The sequence below is a fragment of the Synchiropus splendidus genome, chromosome 3 (assembly GCF_027744825.2).
Source record: "Synchiropus splendidus isolate RoL2022-P1 chromosome 3, RoL_Sspl_1.0, whole genome shotgun sequence".
Taxonomy (NCBI): Eukaryota; Metazoa; Chordata; class Actinopteri; order Syngnathiformes; family Callionymidae; genus Synchiropus; species Synchiropus splendidus.
Window position 1 is genome coordinate 34701204 of NC_071336.1, and position 13797 is coordinate 34715000.

A 13797-nucleotide genomic window follows, 5' to 3' on the forward strand; every position below is an offset into this window, starting at 1 on the left:
TCATTCGGCGGCACAGATGTCAGCGTTGCACCTTGTGTGTTGACATTTCAACTGGATGTGAAGTGTTGTGAGGATGACTTGGTGAATACTAGGTCTATTCCGATATCAGGCGTTTCATCACTGTTTATTGTCTACGTGGCTGGTGAAGGGCTCGTATACAGCGCCAGAAGGTGCCGCAGGAGGGAAATGTTTGATACGACTGAAGCCTAATATGTCAACATGCATGACTCATCTCGCTTGACAATCGCCAGTAAAAGAAACCAGCCCAGAGTCAGTTAACTAAGTCATAGTCATGGGAAGTTTTCAATTTGGTTCTATTCGTGTGACGGTCGTGTGGCAGGCAAGTGTGAGTTCCCTCCGAGCACTCGGGTTTCCTCCCACAAAATTAGAGTGGTGTGCAAATGCTTGTTGAGCTGGAGACCTGTCTGGGGTGTAACTTGTCTCTCGCCCTGAGTGGGGGAAAAAAACAACCCCCCAATAACGGTGGCTGTAATAAACCTGTTTATTACATCTTAATTACACTGCATCTTATCCTGCATTGTTGTGTAAGGAATTGGTTGTCGGTAAGTGCCTCCACCTTCACCAACGTGTTCCTAACCTGCTCTTTGATCCCACTGGTGTGAAACGTGTCCCTGCCTTCACACGCAGCCATTTCACCATTAAACGGGACTAAATTATCACGTAAAGAAAAAGTCCGACTTGTTGTCAGAAGCAAACAAAGGGTGCTGAGTTAATTGTGTTTACGGAGCCGGATGAAACAAAGCTCACTAATGAGGCGTGATTTATTCACGCTGATGTTAAAGCCGACAAATAATCTTTGACAGTTATTTCCACGCTCCTTTATCTATAGATGTCCCTCTCCCCGGTGCTTGTTTGTGGCATATGCTGACAGTTTTCCGCTGAGCAGCTTCTGACGCCTAATTAAACGAGTCACATTTACATTTCATGAATATTAAAACTGCAGACGGTCAGAATTTTAGATACGATCTGGCTCCGATTGCCGAGAAGTGGCCGTCTGTCGCCGCAGCGTGGCGTTAATGACGGCCATTCCGAAGGGGCAACACAAGCAGGAAAGGGATACGTGATATCGGATATTCAGGTCATGTGAGTGCGGCCGCTAAAGCCGCCGCTATAATTAGAAAGCAAAGGCAAAGAAACTGGCGGGAAACTAATTAGCAGGAAGGCAGACACGAGGATGACTCATCAGAACCGGCCTCACCACGGCGCTGCCATGTTCCAGCTCTTCAACTTCAGAGTTGGAACCGAAGCTTTCAGGACTAAAATAGAAAAAAAAAAAGAAAATCCAATTCAATCTGTTTTTGAGGGTTAAGTAAAAAGCAACTCGTCCTACTGAGTCTCCAAGGACCGAGTCGTCGGCGGGCGTCGCAAAGCAGGGTCCTAATTATCAGTGCCCAGCAGGTGGCGCTCCCAATTAATAGCGACAGGTGATTTGGATTTTAATTGTTGAAAGCAAAAGATTATTGAACTGAGAGCGCCATCAAGTGACTGGTAAAATCCAGGACCCTGTTTCATGAAGCTTCATAGGTCCATCACGAGAAATGAGTTCGCGGTTCATGAACCTCCACGTCTTGATCGTGAGTGAGGGAAGGATGGAGGCAGAGCTTCAGTCATGATGACTGTGGTGGGGAAAGAGCTGAGCCAGAGGACAAAGTTTCTCCTTTCACCTGTTTGGAGTTTTCTCTGTCTGGACTTTCTTCAAGAGCGCCAGGAGAGCCTGAGCTGCATGACTTGACAGAGGTGGATCCGGCAGCATCTTGTTCCAGTGTCTCCTTGCCTCCCCCTAGTGTCCGTGGGGCTGTATTCCTGAGGGACCCTCTCAAGGGGATGAATAAACTAGTCTGTCTAACACCAACCTTCTGCTCTACACAAAACAATCGCGTGATGAAGGCAGGGCAGGGCGCCACCCGGTGGAGACAAGCAACACCACACACGTTGGCCGTGATCGTAATACTTGACAGACCAAAAAAAAGCAACATTAAAGATTGAGTTTTGTTTTGTGTCTTCAGTTGCGAAGTTGGATTCCACTTCAGTGAGACCAAGAAAGGTCCTTTCAAAAGAGAAGAAAACTCTTCTGAAACGTCTCAGCAGGATCTCTTGTTATCTCCAACTCGCCGAGTCTCAGCGGCCTGGGCCTGAGACGACGCCGACGTTATTACACCCGAGGTCCTCAGAACACTTGCACTCTGGCTAGCGTCCACGTTATCCATTAAATCTGCAACAAGACGGATGATCTGACCTTTCAAGTCTCCAATTACCCGCCGTTCCTCATAGAAGCTCCTCACAGGACTTTCAGTGAGAGGAGATTTCAGAGACGCCAAACAAATATTGAACTTCAAAAACAGCTCTGCGGGAATTTTCAAATGAATCCCGGGCAAATGAAGCGGACGAGCGCTTTCCGACTGGATTGATAAACCATGTTGCCGGTCGCACACGGCGTCGAAGATGGCTGACGGAATCCTCTCCTTTTATGAAGTGAACACACTGACCTGACAGCACAGGGCTTGAAAAAGGGCCAACACCTGTGCTTTCATCAACCAGGTGTAGTTCATTTTACAGACACTAGATGGAGGCAAAGTGGCCCCCGAACTGTCTGACGCATGTTCCACACCAAACAATGGTTTCTGTCCTGATTCCCAATTTCATCTGGACTCCATTCCATCAGCTGCGCTCCCCGACTCTCACCTTCACGGACATTTGCTCGGCGCCCATCTCCTCCCCGCCGTCTCCACGGGCCGCCGTCAGTTAATTTAGAAAGTAATTGAGAAAGAGCCGACTGGCGTGAGCCCGTTTGACACGGCGAGGTGGTTAGCCTTTTCCTCAACCCCAACCAGTCTATTAGAGCTGATAGCATCGCACGATCCACCTCTTTGTCTGGCTGGAAACTTCTAAAGCAGGACAATCTCCTGGGCGAACAAAAGGGATTAGAGGAGATTACTGGAGAACTCTTCAATCTCCAGGAAGCAGAGTTTTCTGGCCAGAGCACTCGCACCGTGCTAGCGATTTTCCTAAGCGATCCGGAGACGGAAGGCAGCAAGAATCAAAGAGTGGTGTTGAACACAGACCGATGTGTTAGATTAGGGCACGGTGGTGACTGACAGGGACTTAATCCGGGAGCTGATCTGTGGACTGGAAACTAGAATCAAATCCCACATCAGCAGAGAAATTAGCCTACTTAAGATGCAGAGCTGACTCCTGCAGTGTTCCGTCGTAGATCAGACAGACGACAAGAGCAGAGGCTGCCATGGATTACAATCTGAGAGGGACAACCTTGACGCCACCGAGGAGCGGTGGACGATGGACGAGCGGGAGCTTCCACCTGGACCCGCCACTTAGCCCTTATATGTCTCTCTCTCTATATATATAAAACAAAAAGTCTGGATCACCCACATTCAATTCGTTCATGATATGCGTCCCAATTTACTTTACCTTTTCCTAATCCCACTAATCTCCTGTTTCTCCCCGGTCGCTCCACGTGCGTGCGTGTGTGTGTGTGTGTCTGCAGGGGAGCTGGCGCTTCAGCACTTGAGAGGAAACAACCTTGGTGTCGCAGCAGGAAGTGAAAGATGCTCGGGAGTGACGGACACGACAGGAGTTACGAGCGAACAATAAAAAGGATGAATGCCGCTGCAGCCTGCCGCCGACGCCGACATCGCTCTCATTCAAACTGCAGAGCGGTTTAGGCCTCGCCAACAATCAGATCGATGCTCCGCAGTAAATATATAAACTCATTTCATTCATCATAGCGCGGAGTTAGCAGTATATTTTTATGCTTGTTGCAATGGGGAAACAAATCTGAGGCGGCAAACAATGACATGCCAGAAATGGTTCAACAATGAGCGCAACAATATCAGGCAGCGGAGGAACAGCTTTTAATAGAAGAGCGAAAAGACGGCTTCGACGATGGCGTGTTTTTATATTGCTAAATTTTCATTCTTACTGCTGAGCGGATTTTAATATCGTATTTTCATTTCATTACTTATTTTGCTATCTGTTCTAAATTTAAAAAATGGTTTAGGGTTATTTGTCTCAAAAAAATGTTTTCAATTAATGTTTCCACATTTTTTTTACATTTTCAATGTATTTCCTTCAGGGTGACATTTTAAAATGATAATTATTATTGTGATTATTATTACTTTCAAAATTGTTTTACTACTTTATTTTTCATTTTTAACGTCATCTCCCTTAAACATGATCTTTTTTTGAATCATTCATTTTTATTTTCTGAAATACTTCCCATCATATTACACGGTGACTAAAAGATTTGGGGTTAATGGATCTGCTAAAATAAATAAATAAATAAAACCTAACATAGACCCTGCATTTGATATAATGAATAAAAAGAAATTGTGATCCCCTCAAAAAATGAAAATAATATGAATAGTAATAAGTAAAATATATGACTCTCATATTTCACTCAGCAATATGTTCGAGGACCGGTGTGAAGCAGGAGGATCTATAAAAATCCCTCTGCAAAGTGAAGTGTGTGGACGCGAGCTGGGATTGACAGGTGTGATAACTCCTCACGTCGCCATGACGACGGTACTTTTTAAATGCCATGTGCTATTACAGCTGACTCGTCCACACACAAGGACAGTGAGGGAAATGCCAGGAGACGATTCAAGGAAGGAGACGGTGCGCCTGATTTTGTTTTCTCTCCCGCCGTCATGATCGCTGCCATCGCTGCTGCTCACGTCTGCACGCCGCGCATTCATGACTCCAGTGGAGTCAGTCTAATCCTTAAATCTCTCCCTGTTCCCCGCCGTCATGACACACACATCAATTACAATTTCGCACCCATGATTGCGCCGTATTTATAGCCCAGATAAGCAGACGGCGAAATACCAGTCGGAGTTAATTAGTTATCTCATGGAGTGTGACGCTCTTATTTGGGATGGAGCGATCGATACATCTTCCTCTGTCTGGATGTTTGTTAGACACGAGTGAACGGGCCGGAATCTGCCTCTAATGACGGCTTAAGTGCCTCAGGAGTCTTCTGAAATGACATCGTCAAACCTGCTGATATGTTACCAGGCAACGCCGTCTTGTACTCACGTTTACTGTCCAGGTGATCTATGAAGGTCAATGTTGGGCTCACGACGCCTCTCTCAAATCAATAACAAATACAGATTTGTTTTTTTACCCTCGAAACAAGGAGGGAGTTTTAGGTTGTGAGCTCAATTTCAGCCTGAGCTTACTAGCAATGGCTAGATGAGGCTTCATGACTCAGTATTGAAGGGTAGATGAGGTTTCATGACACAGTATTGAAGGGTAGATGAGGTTTCACGACTCAGTATTGAAGGGTAGATGAGGTTTCATGACACAGTATTGAAGGGTAGATGAGGCTTCATGACTCAGTATTGAAGGGTAGATGAGGCTTCATGACACAGTATTGAAGGGTAGATGAGGCTTCATGACACAGTATTGAAGGGTAGATGAGGTTTCATGACACAGTGCTGAAGGGTAGATGAGGTTTCATGACACAGTATTGAAGGGTAGATGAGGCTTCATGACTCAATATTGAAGGGTAGATGAGGTTTCATGACACAGTATTGAAGGGTAGATGAGGCTTCATGACTCAGTATTGAAGGGTAGATGAGGTTTCATGACACAGTATTGAAGGGTAGATGAGGCTTCATGACACAGTATTGAAGGGTAGATGAGGCTTCATGACACAGTATTGAAGGGTAGATGAGGTTTCATGACACAGTGCTGAAGGGTAGATGAGGTTTCATGACACAGTATTGAAGGGTAGATGAGGCTTCATGACTCAATATTGAAGGGTAGATGAGGTTTCATGACTCAATATTGAAGGGTAGATGAGGCTTCATGACACAGTATTGAAAGGTAGATGAGGTTTCATGACACAGTATTGAAGGGGAGATGAGGCATCAGAAGGACATATGGAGAAGCTTGGAGACACAGTTTGGTGGGACAGAAATAGAGAGGAGTGATATAGTTGGATCAGGGAAGTTGGTGAGGAAGAAGAGGAAGACAATGAGGGTCGTGATGAAGATGTGACTGTAGCAGGAAGAAGGTGACGGTGGAGGATCGACTGCGATGGGATGCCACTGAAGAATCCAGAAGATCTCTGCACCACGGCTGGAGATTGCATCGCTCCATTGTCACTGTAGAGGGCAGGGAATTAATCTGGAGCTGAGAGCTAATAGCTCTGTTTGACTCCCAGGCCAAACCCCGTAATTATATTGAGTGAATTTCCCTTCGTGCCTGTGCCTCAGCACTGGCTCTATAAAGCACCGACTGTGACTTACAGTCTCAAACAATGAGCCTGGTTTCATTTGCATCACAGAAACGCCACATACTCAACTGTACAAACTGGTGCCATTAGAAAGAATTTCATGGACATCGAGATTCATTGTTTCACATTCATCAAATTGACCTCCCTCTGACTGACTCAGGTGGCGAAACGCACGATGGTCAATGCCATGGCCGCTAAATAACAAAAGTCTCATGGAATCTCAGAGGTAAACACAGAGAGCTCCAGCCATAATGCATTGCAAGGTCACGGCGCTGAGCTACATGGACGTGTTGGGTGTGTTGGAACTGATGTGAAGCTGATTGAGTCTTCTTCTTCAGGGGTTGCCACAGCCTGGACCATCAAGTCACCGTCGAGTCACTGCCATCTTCTCCTTTGTCTCAGCCTTGGACCTCAGTGGTTGTCTCCCTCTCCTTCTTCAGCCAGGGGCTTTCTTCGTCCAACACGCTCCACGAGTCTGGCCATCCTGACGTTGTCTCCAAACATGAGCTGCTCTATTTCAGTGGAAGATAACTGTGACTCTGCGACGTGAACTGAGGCTCGATTTGAAGGAAATTAAATGGAAATGGCAGCATGTTCCAGAATGACCCTCTTTTATTCTGTGAAATTGCCTCCTCGCCCCTGGACACGTTCATCAAGAATATGAAGTTCGCAGCCTCAAGTTTGTTGTTTAGCAGCCGGGCAGTGACAGTCATGCCATGTCACCTTGTTCTCCTGACGCTGGACCTCTGCACATCTCCCACCATATTTTGACAGACCCGTCGAGTGGATGCCGCAGCAGGGCAACAACACGGCGGCTCCTTGGCGTTAGCATATTCCAGACCGCACGCATGGGCGGCTCCCAGCGCCGGCGCATTCCTCCGCTGACCGCTCCACTTCCTCATCCTAATTTAAGCGGCGATAGCCAGTGGCACAAACAACACCCGACTTGAATAAATGCATGTGTGGGGGAGGAATAGTTTAGCGTGCAACTTTGAGCCGTACGCTCCGGAAACTCCGGCACGTCCATCATGAACGGAGGCATCAGAGTTATGTATTGAAATGACCCTTATGTAAGAGAGAGATGCGTGTGGAGTTAATGGATTCCACATCATGTTGACGTGCAGCAGCTCATATGTATGTAAAACAGCAGGACAGGACAAAAAAAAACCATGGCGTCCTGGAAGACTTTAATTATGAGGCATCCCTCCGAGACACGTGAGCCACCTCCTGACACGGACGAGCAGCGGCTTCTCTCTTTTATTAACATTCCAGAAATGAAAACACCAATACTGCCTCCACTTCCTGCTGCTGCCCTCCTCTGATTTCCAAAGTTGAAAACCTGAGAGCAAACGCGGGAGTGTGTGGCGCGGTTTGACGAACAGCTGTTCATATCCCGAAATACATCGCATTAGCGGGAATTCTAGTCATTATTCAGACACTTTCATCACGTCTGCTTCGACACACCAAAGCAAAATGGCTCCATCAATCCCCCACCGCCGGCTCCCCGGAGGAGGGAGTCAAAAACACTCGGCTTGTGTTGTTCGCTCGGTAGCTCGTGTTTAACATGGGCAGCACGGCCTCAGTAGTCCTTCCAAACAACCCAGCATCAATCCATACAAATGTTGCGGGTGTTGATGTGCGGCGGCGGCGGCGGCTCTCGCAGACGCTGGTAACTGCAGATGCACTTCAACACAAAGGAAGCGAGGCTTAAGCAAAATAAACCCCTCTTTTGATCGACTTCTTTGTTTCTGTTTCCCTCCTTCTGTCGCTACCTCGAGTAAAGAAGTTTAGAGAGATCAGCGAGACGAGTTCTGCCTTATATATCTATCTATCTATATATATATATATATATAGAGAGAGATATATATAGATATATATATATACAGTGGTACCTCGGTTCTCGACCACAATCCGTTCCAGACGGCCGTTCGAGAAGCGAATTGTTTGAAATCTGAATCGATTTTTCCCATGACAATGAATGGAAAAAGCAATAATGCGTTCCAAGCCTTAAAACAGGCTTTTGTAGGAGTGAATGTCGAGTGTCTGCTGCAGGTGGCTGTTCCTCTATGTGTGTGGCCGCTGCATGTGGGAGGGGTTGCCGAGTGAGTGACGTCTCTCCAGAAGGGAAGAGGTGCCCGGTGCGTGTCCAGCTCTGAATGTGCGCTTCTGTGCAGTTTGGCTGTGACAAAGTCATAAACCAAGTCACGCTCTGTCCCAGACTGGCCTCATCCCTGTCCCAGCTCCAGCCCACAACAGGACATCAAACCCTGGAGTGAGCGCTCCAGCACCTCCCCTGTGACACTCTACCACGGTCCAGTGTGGAGACAGGAAAGGTTTTACACCTCAATATGAAGAAAAAACAGTCAGTAAATGGAGCTAACGGGACACGTCTGCATACAGAGGCTGCGTTATACACAATAACAAAGCGGGTCGTGGGTCAGCTGATCGGTCCGTGTACGTTATGTTTTTTTCTGGCTTTTTTCAGGGGCGTTACAGTCCTGGATTTTTGTTTGAAATCCGAAGAAAAAAAATCTAGAAATTTTTGTTTGAATTCCGAGACGTTCAAATTCCGAGGTAGCATTGTATATATTTGTGTTTTTCAAATGTTTTCATGATACAGAGAAAATTGAAATGAAGGATTCGTTGGCACTTTCACATGCGTAACATTTATGTCTGTAAAATATGATGTTTTTCACAATTTGTCATCGTGAGTCGGGATTGGTTGAATGAACGGGGGATTGCAAAAAATTGTCCTTTGGTGCGATATCAAATAAAAACCATACAGTTGATGTCAGCCAATCACGACGAGCGCTTCAGCAAACCCGGAAGTGGTAGGACCGTAAAGGTGAAAACCCCTTCATGGAAGCACATTTTTCCCCAGCAAATGAATAAAATATGTGTCGCAAACAACCCAATGACAAACATCGGATTTTATATATAAATGTTACGCATGTGGTAGAAAGTGCCATCAGATCCTTCATTTTAATTTTCTCTGGCGCAATAAAACATTTGAAAAAAACCTATCACACCTGCAGGATGTGACAGCATTATCATGTTGGACAGATTCGGTACCTGCACCAGATCACATCAGCTCTGTCTGGTTTTCACCAGTGTGTAAACTCAGCCAGTCGAATGTTGTGCTGTGAAGTCACGACACACACGGCCTTCTGTCTTCTGCTTGATGCCTCCACCGTGGCCATTCTGGCTTTACGACGCTGGTCGGGCCTCGATATTAAATCCACGCCACATGAGATGCGGTGATTTAATTTTACGGCGATGCTTTCTAGTTTTTATTGGGGTCCATAAACGCGATGATCAGGTTCGGCCGCTGTTTTCTTCCCAGTGATGAATTAGAGCCAATGGCTTTTATGGTTTCTGATGCCAATTTAAATAACCCTCATCAAGCGCTGATGGCTGCTGTGGATTTTCCGTCGTCACGTTCCAGGGGTGGAGAGACGTTTAGCACGTTTAATGAGGGGAAACGGACACAGTCGTTTTTGGAGGAGACATGTTTTGTCATTCCGGTTTTAATCATTTAAAGGACTCGACGAATGCAAACTCAGATTTGGCTCAGTCACCAGCAGCGTCTGGTCAATTTTGCTTTTGAGAAATTCAGATTTTCTCTCAAAAAGTCTCTAGTGTTCAGTTCTTTCCTTTGGAACCAATTTTAATAGACAACACAGTTCTAAGTTGCTTTCTCTCTCTGGCCTCTTTAAACTGGATCGAGCACACAACAACAAAAGTGAAATTTCCCCGTGCTTTTATTTTGCTAACACTTCCTGTTTCTCCCTTATTTCTATCTCACCCGCTTGAATATCTGTTTTCAAAGAAGCCACAATTTCACTCCTGATCTTGAGGTACGAACCTCCATCTCCTTGTCAACCGTTGGATGTTATTTGTGATTTCTGTTACCCAGGTTAAACCATTGAGTTGAAACCCACGACCCAGAGGACGATCACAGCTCTGCATTGCAGCCAGTTTTCTCCAGCTGCCCCTCAATTCTCCACCCTCATCTCAAAGTAGATTCCCAGCTCTCCATCTGACCGACCTCCTGCCTTTGTTGCCGCAGCACAGATGGGGCAGTGAACGGTGTCATGGCGACGCACAGCTCGTCCAACCACGCGCTCACACTGACCACATAATCCAGACATTTGGTCGCACACACGCCTCAGCACAGCACATCTTCAAGAGCGATTCTGTATGCTCTTTCATCTACTGCTTTGCCGATGATGACATCACATCCTAATTTTGTACTTGTTCAGCTCATTTCTGTGGTCGATGGTTTGTTCATGATGCAGACGCCGATATAAAGTGGAGAGTTTTACACTGTATTACTTCACAGTGGGCCAAAAAGTTACTTCAAATAGAGATTAGGATTGTCCTTGGATGCCAGATCTGGAGAGCAAGTCCTTGTCGGGAGTGAAGCGAGGCTGCTCGAGGACTCACCGGTTTTGGGGTCCACAGAGAAATATGGCTGTCCTTGCAGAATGCTGTAGACGATCCTGGCGCTGTTGCCGTACGTCGGGTCGTCGGCGTCCGTCGCTGTCACTTGCAAAACCGACGTCCCTGAAACAGAAGCCCAGATTAACCCACGGAATGTTCCGTAATGACTCACCTTCTTCTCCAGCGGTGAAATTGTTCATCACCGGTGAGAAAAAGAACGTACAGGAACAGGTCTTGATCTGTGATTTCAACAACAGTGTTTTATGGTTTTATGGTGTGAGGACACTCACTGTCTCATCTGCCCGTCACTCATCCATTCATGAGCTGAAAAGGGTGAATCACACTGAGGAGATCTGCGACAAACCTGCTCCTCAGGGGCACAAACAGGAGCTGGGATTGAACCGGCAACCCCTCAGTCACAGCCCAACCACTCAAAGCAGTTTTACACAACAAAATAATGTTTTTACATTTGCAAAAATGTTTAGAATCCAACGGCCGAGAAGAATGACTGTGTATCCTCAGTGTGGAGTGAACCAGTTCCCGACACGGGTACTGAGCCAGATTCCTGGATTTGCTGGGACTCGCACTCCCAACTCCTCAATCCATGAGTTTAGTCAACAGTTTGGACTGTAAAGGAGTCAAACTCGTGTCCCTCTGACTCTCAGAAACACCACACACCCGGTGATCGCGACTCACTCCGAAGTCAACCTGGTTTTTAAAGAGACAGCACTGCTCATAAAAGATGCTAATAAGAGCTGGCTAGCTCCTCTAATCCGTGAAAGTTTCTGCAGGGCCACAAAACAAACTTCATCTGGTGAAAGTAACAATGTGTTCATTTCTGTTTCCTGCTAAGAGCTATTACCTAAATAACCAATAAATCAGCACAACACGGAAGTTTGCAGAGACTTTGTGAACAAAACGCTGAGTCATCACGCACGTGGGAAGCCTTTAAATCCAACAATTCAATTTTTAATCTTCAGCCTCTTCAACAGGAACATATAATTAGCCGCGTCTTTGTTTTCTTGCGCTTGTTTCATCCATAAAGAAGACAAATGAGTCGGAAAGTGGGGTCCATTATGAACGGCGACTGTCATGAACTCGGCGCGAGGTTAAATTTAACACTCCAAGTGATGCTCAAATGACATTACAGGCCTCATTAACCTGTAATAATTACACGCGGAGAGCATTGTCATCGCCCGCGTGGCTGCAGCGTGGCGCCGATATGTTTCAGGATGAACGCTCGTGCCTGCACTTTCAACCTCGCGCTCAGATGTTCCAGCCGGTCCCAATGGGTTCCAGAGAAACCGGCATAATGAGGCGGAAAACGCGTGTTTGTCAACCCCCGAAAAAAGCCGGCTTCGGACTTTGCAGAGGTCGGCGACCGTCCCGGGTCATCCCTCAAAGAAAACACATTAGTGGAATTGATGAACTTTTAATTGCGTTTGATGGCTTCAGTGGAGTGAGCGCTCATTTGTGACCTTTCGGCGCCGTAACGGTCTGTCACATTTACGAGGGTTAAGAACCAGACGCCACGGCTACAGAGTAAATGTCAACAGCTCAGCTGTGTAATTCACTGGGATTTCCAAGAGCGATAGAAGAAGTCGACGCAAACTGCGCCCCGTATAATCTAAAGTCAGTAAAGTGCTGCTGTCGAGTCGCGCGACCCGTAACGTGACGTGACCCTCCTCTTTCCTGGTCTCCGCTCACCTCGCGGCTTTGACTTCCTCACTTTGTCCGTCTCTTGATGGATATGCGGAAACTACAACCGTCCATCCAAGGTCATGTCGCAGGGGCAGCAGCTCCCCTGACACCTCCACAAGTTGGCTGTTCGTTGACAAGTTGGGGGAAAAACCTCACTCAACTTACAGCCTTTTGATATTTGTGTGTATATGTACGGCAAAAAATAAAAAAGTGTGTGGCATGTGTTGCAAGCTGTGTATTGGCTGACAAAGGAGTGCAAGTGCTTGAATTTGAGATCCGGTTATTTGGGTCACTCCAAAGCTGGTGACCACGCGGGAGGAGAAGTCCACCTGAAGAACTTTTGGCTCAGCACTGTCGTCACTACAGATGCACGAGGGTGATAATGCAGCTGTTCACTTCCCCATTTGTCAAATAGAGAAGGTATTCATGACTACAATAAATACATGCACCAGCTAAATAAAAATTGATGCTAAAGTAAATCCATCTTTTTTGTGATGATGTTCTGTCATGTTTCTGGGCTGATGGCGTGTAGTGAGCGCTGGTTGTTTTGTTCCCGAGCTCCTCACAAGGGCGGAGGAACTGAGATGTAGAGAGTCAGAAACAGCCTGGAGAGAGATGGATCTGGAGGTCAGCCATGTTTGTTGACGTCCGCCCCGTATAGTGTTCGGGAGACGCTTTTTACTTCCGTCTATTCTACATTTCCATCATGGGAATCTGGAAGTTTAGGAATGGATTCAGGATCCTTAACATCCGAATCACGACCCTTGGCGGCAACATTTGTGGGCAAATGTGACAAGGAGGGAGGGAGTATGATGCAGCACATGCCGTATAGAGGGGCGGGGCCAAAGGAGACTCAAGCGACTGGTGGAAGCGCTTCACAAAACTCGTGTCTGCAATTACGTTTATAGTTGTGATCGCAACACTGCCATCTCCTGGAGGGACTGCATTGCATGGCTAATCGACATATGTTGAGAAAACTCAACTGCCATTTGTCCCGCCTCTTTCCGAGTGATTGACTGCTTCGCAGCTCCGGAGGCGTGGCTCCAGGAGGAAAAGAGGTTTTTTTTTTTTCCCATGAAAGATGTAAGCCACTAAAACGGTCTCCCTATCACCAACCCTGGGTTCAGGCTAAAGTCTTCCCCGTCCTTTGTGGTCAAGAGATCCCCAGAAGATCTCTTGACGTCTTTGACTCTCCCTCTGTTCCTCAACTCTCACGTCCTTTGGAGACACAAGGAAACAAACCCCAGTCAAAATGACAGGAGACGAGTGCTCTGCACTGCCGAGACGGAACAGATCTCCAGCTTCTCGTATACTTTATATAGCAGCCGACTGCTCCAGTGAATCAGCCAACAAAACCCACCAACAGTCTCCTGTTG

General features: G+C 46.7%; 1 protein-coding gene across 1 annotated transcript in view; it reads right to left on the bottom strand.

The window, feature by feature from the left end:
- LOC128755353 (cadherin-18) overlaps positions 1 to 13797 on the bottom strand; it is a 120852-nt gene that overhangs the window by 43942 nt on the left and 63113 nt on the right. Inside the window, exon 4 of the mRNA XM_053858688.1 lies at positions 10724 to 10843. Coding sequence (XP_053714663.1) covers positions 10724 to 10843 — 120 coding nt within the window. The remainder of the gene's footprint in view (positions 1 to 10723; positions 10844 to 13797) is intronic.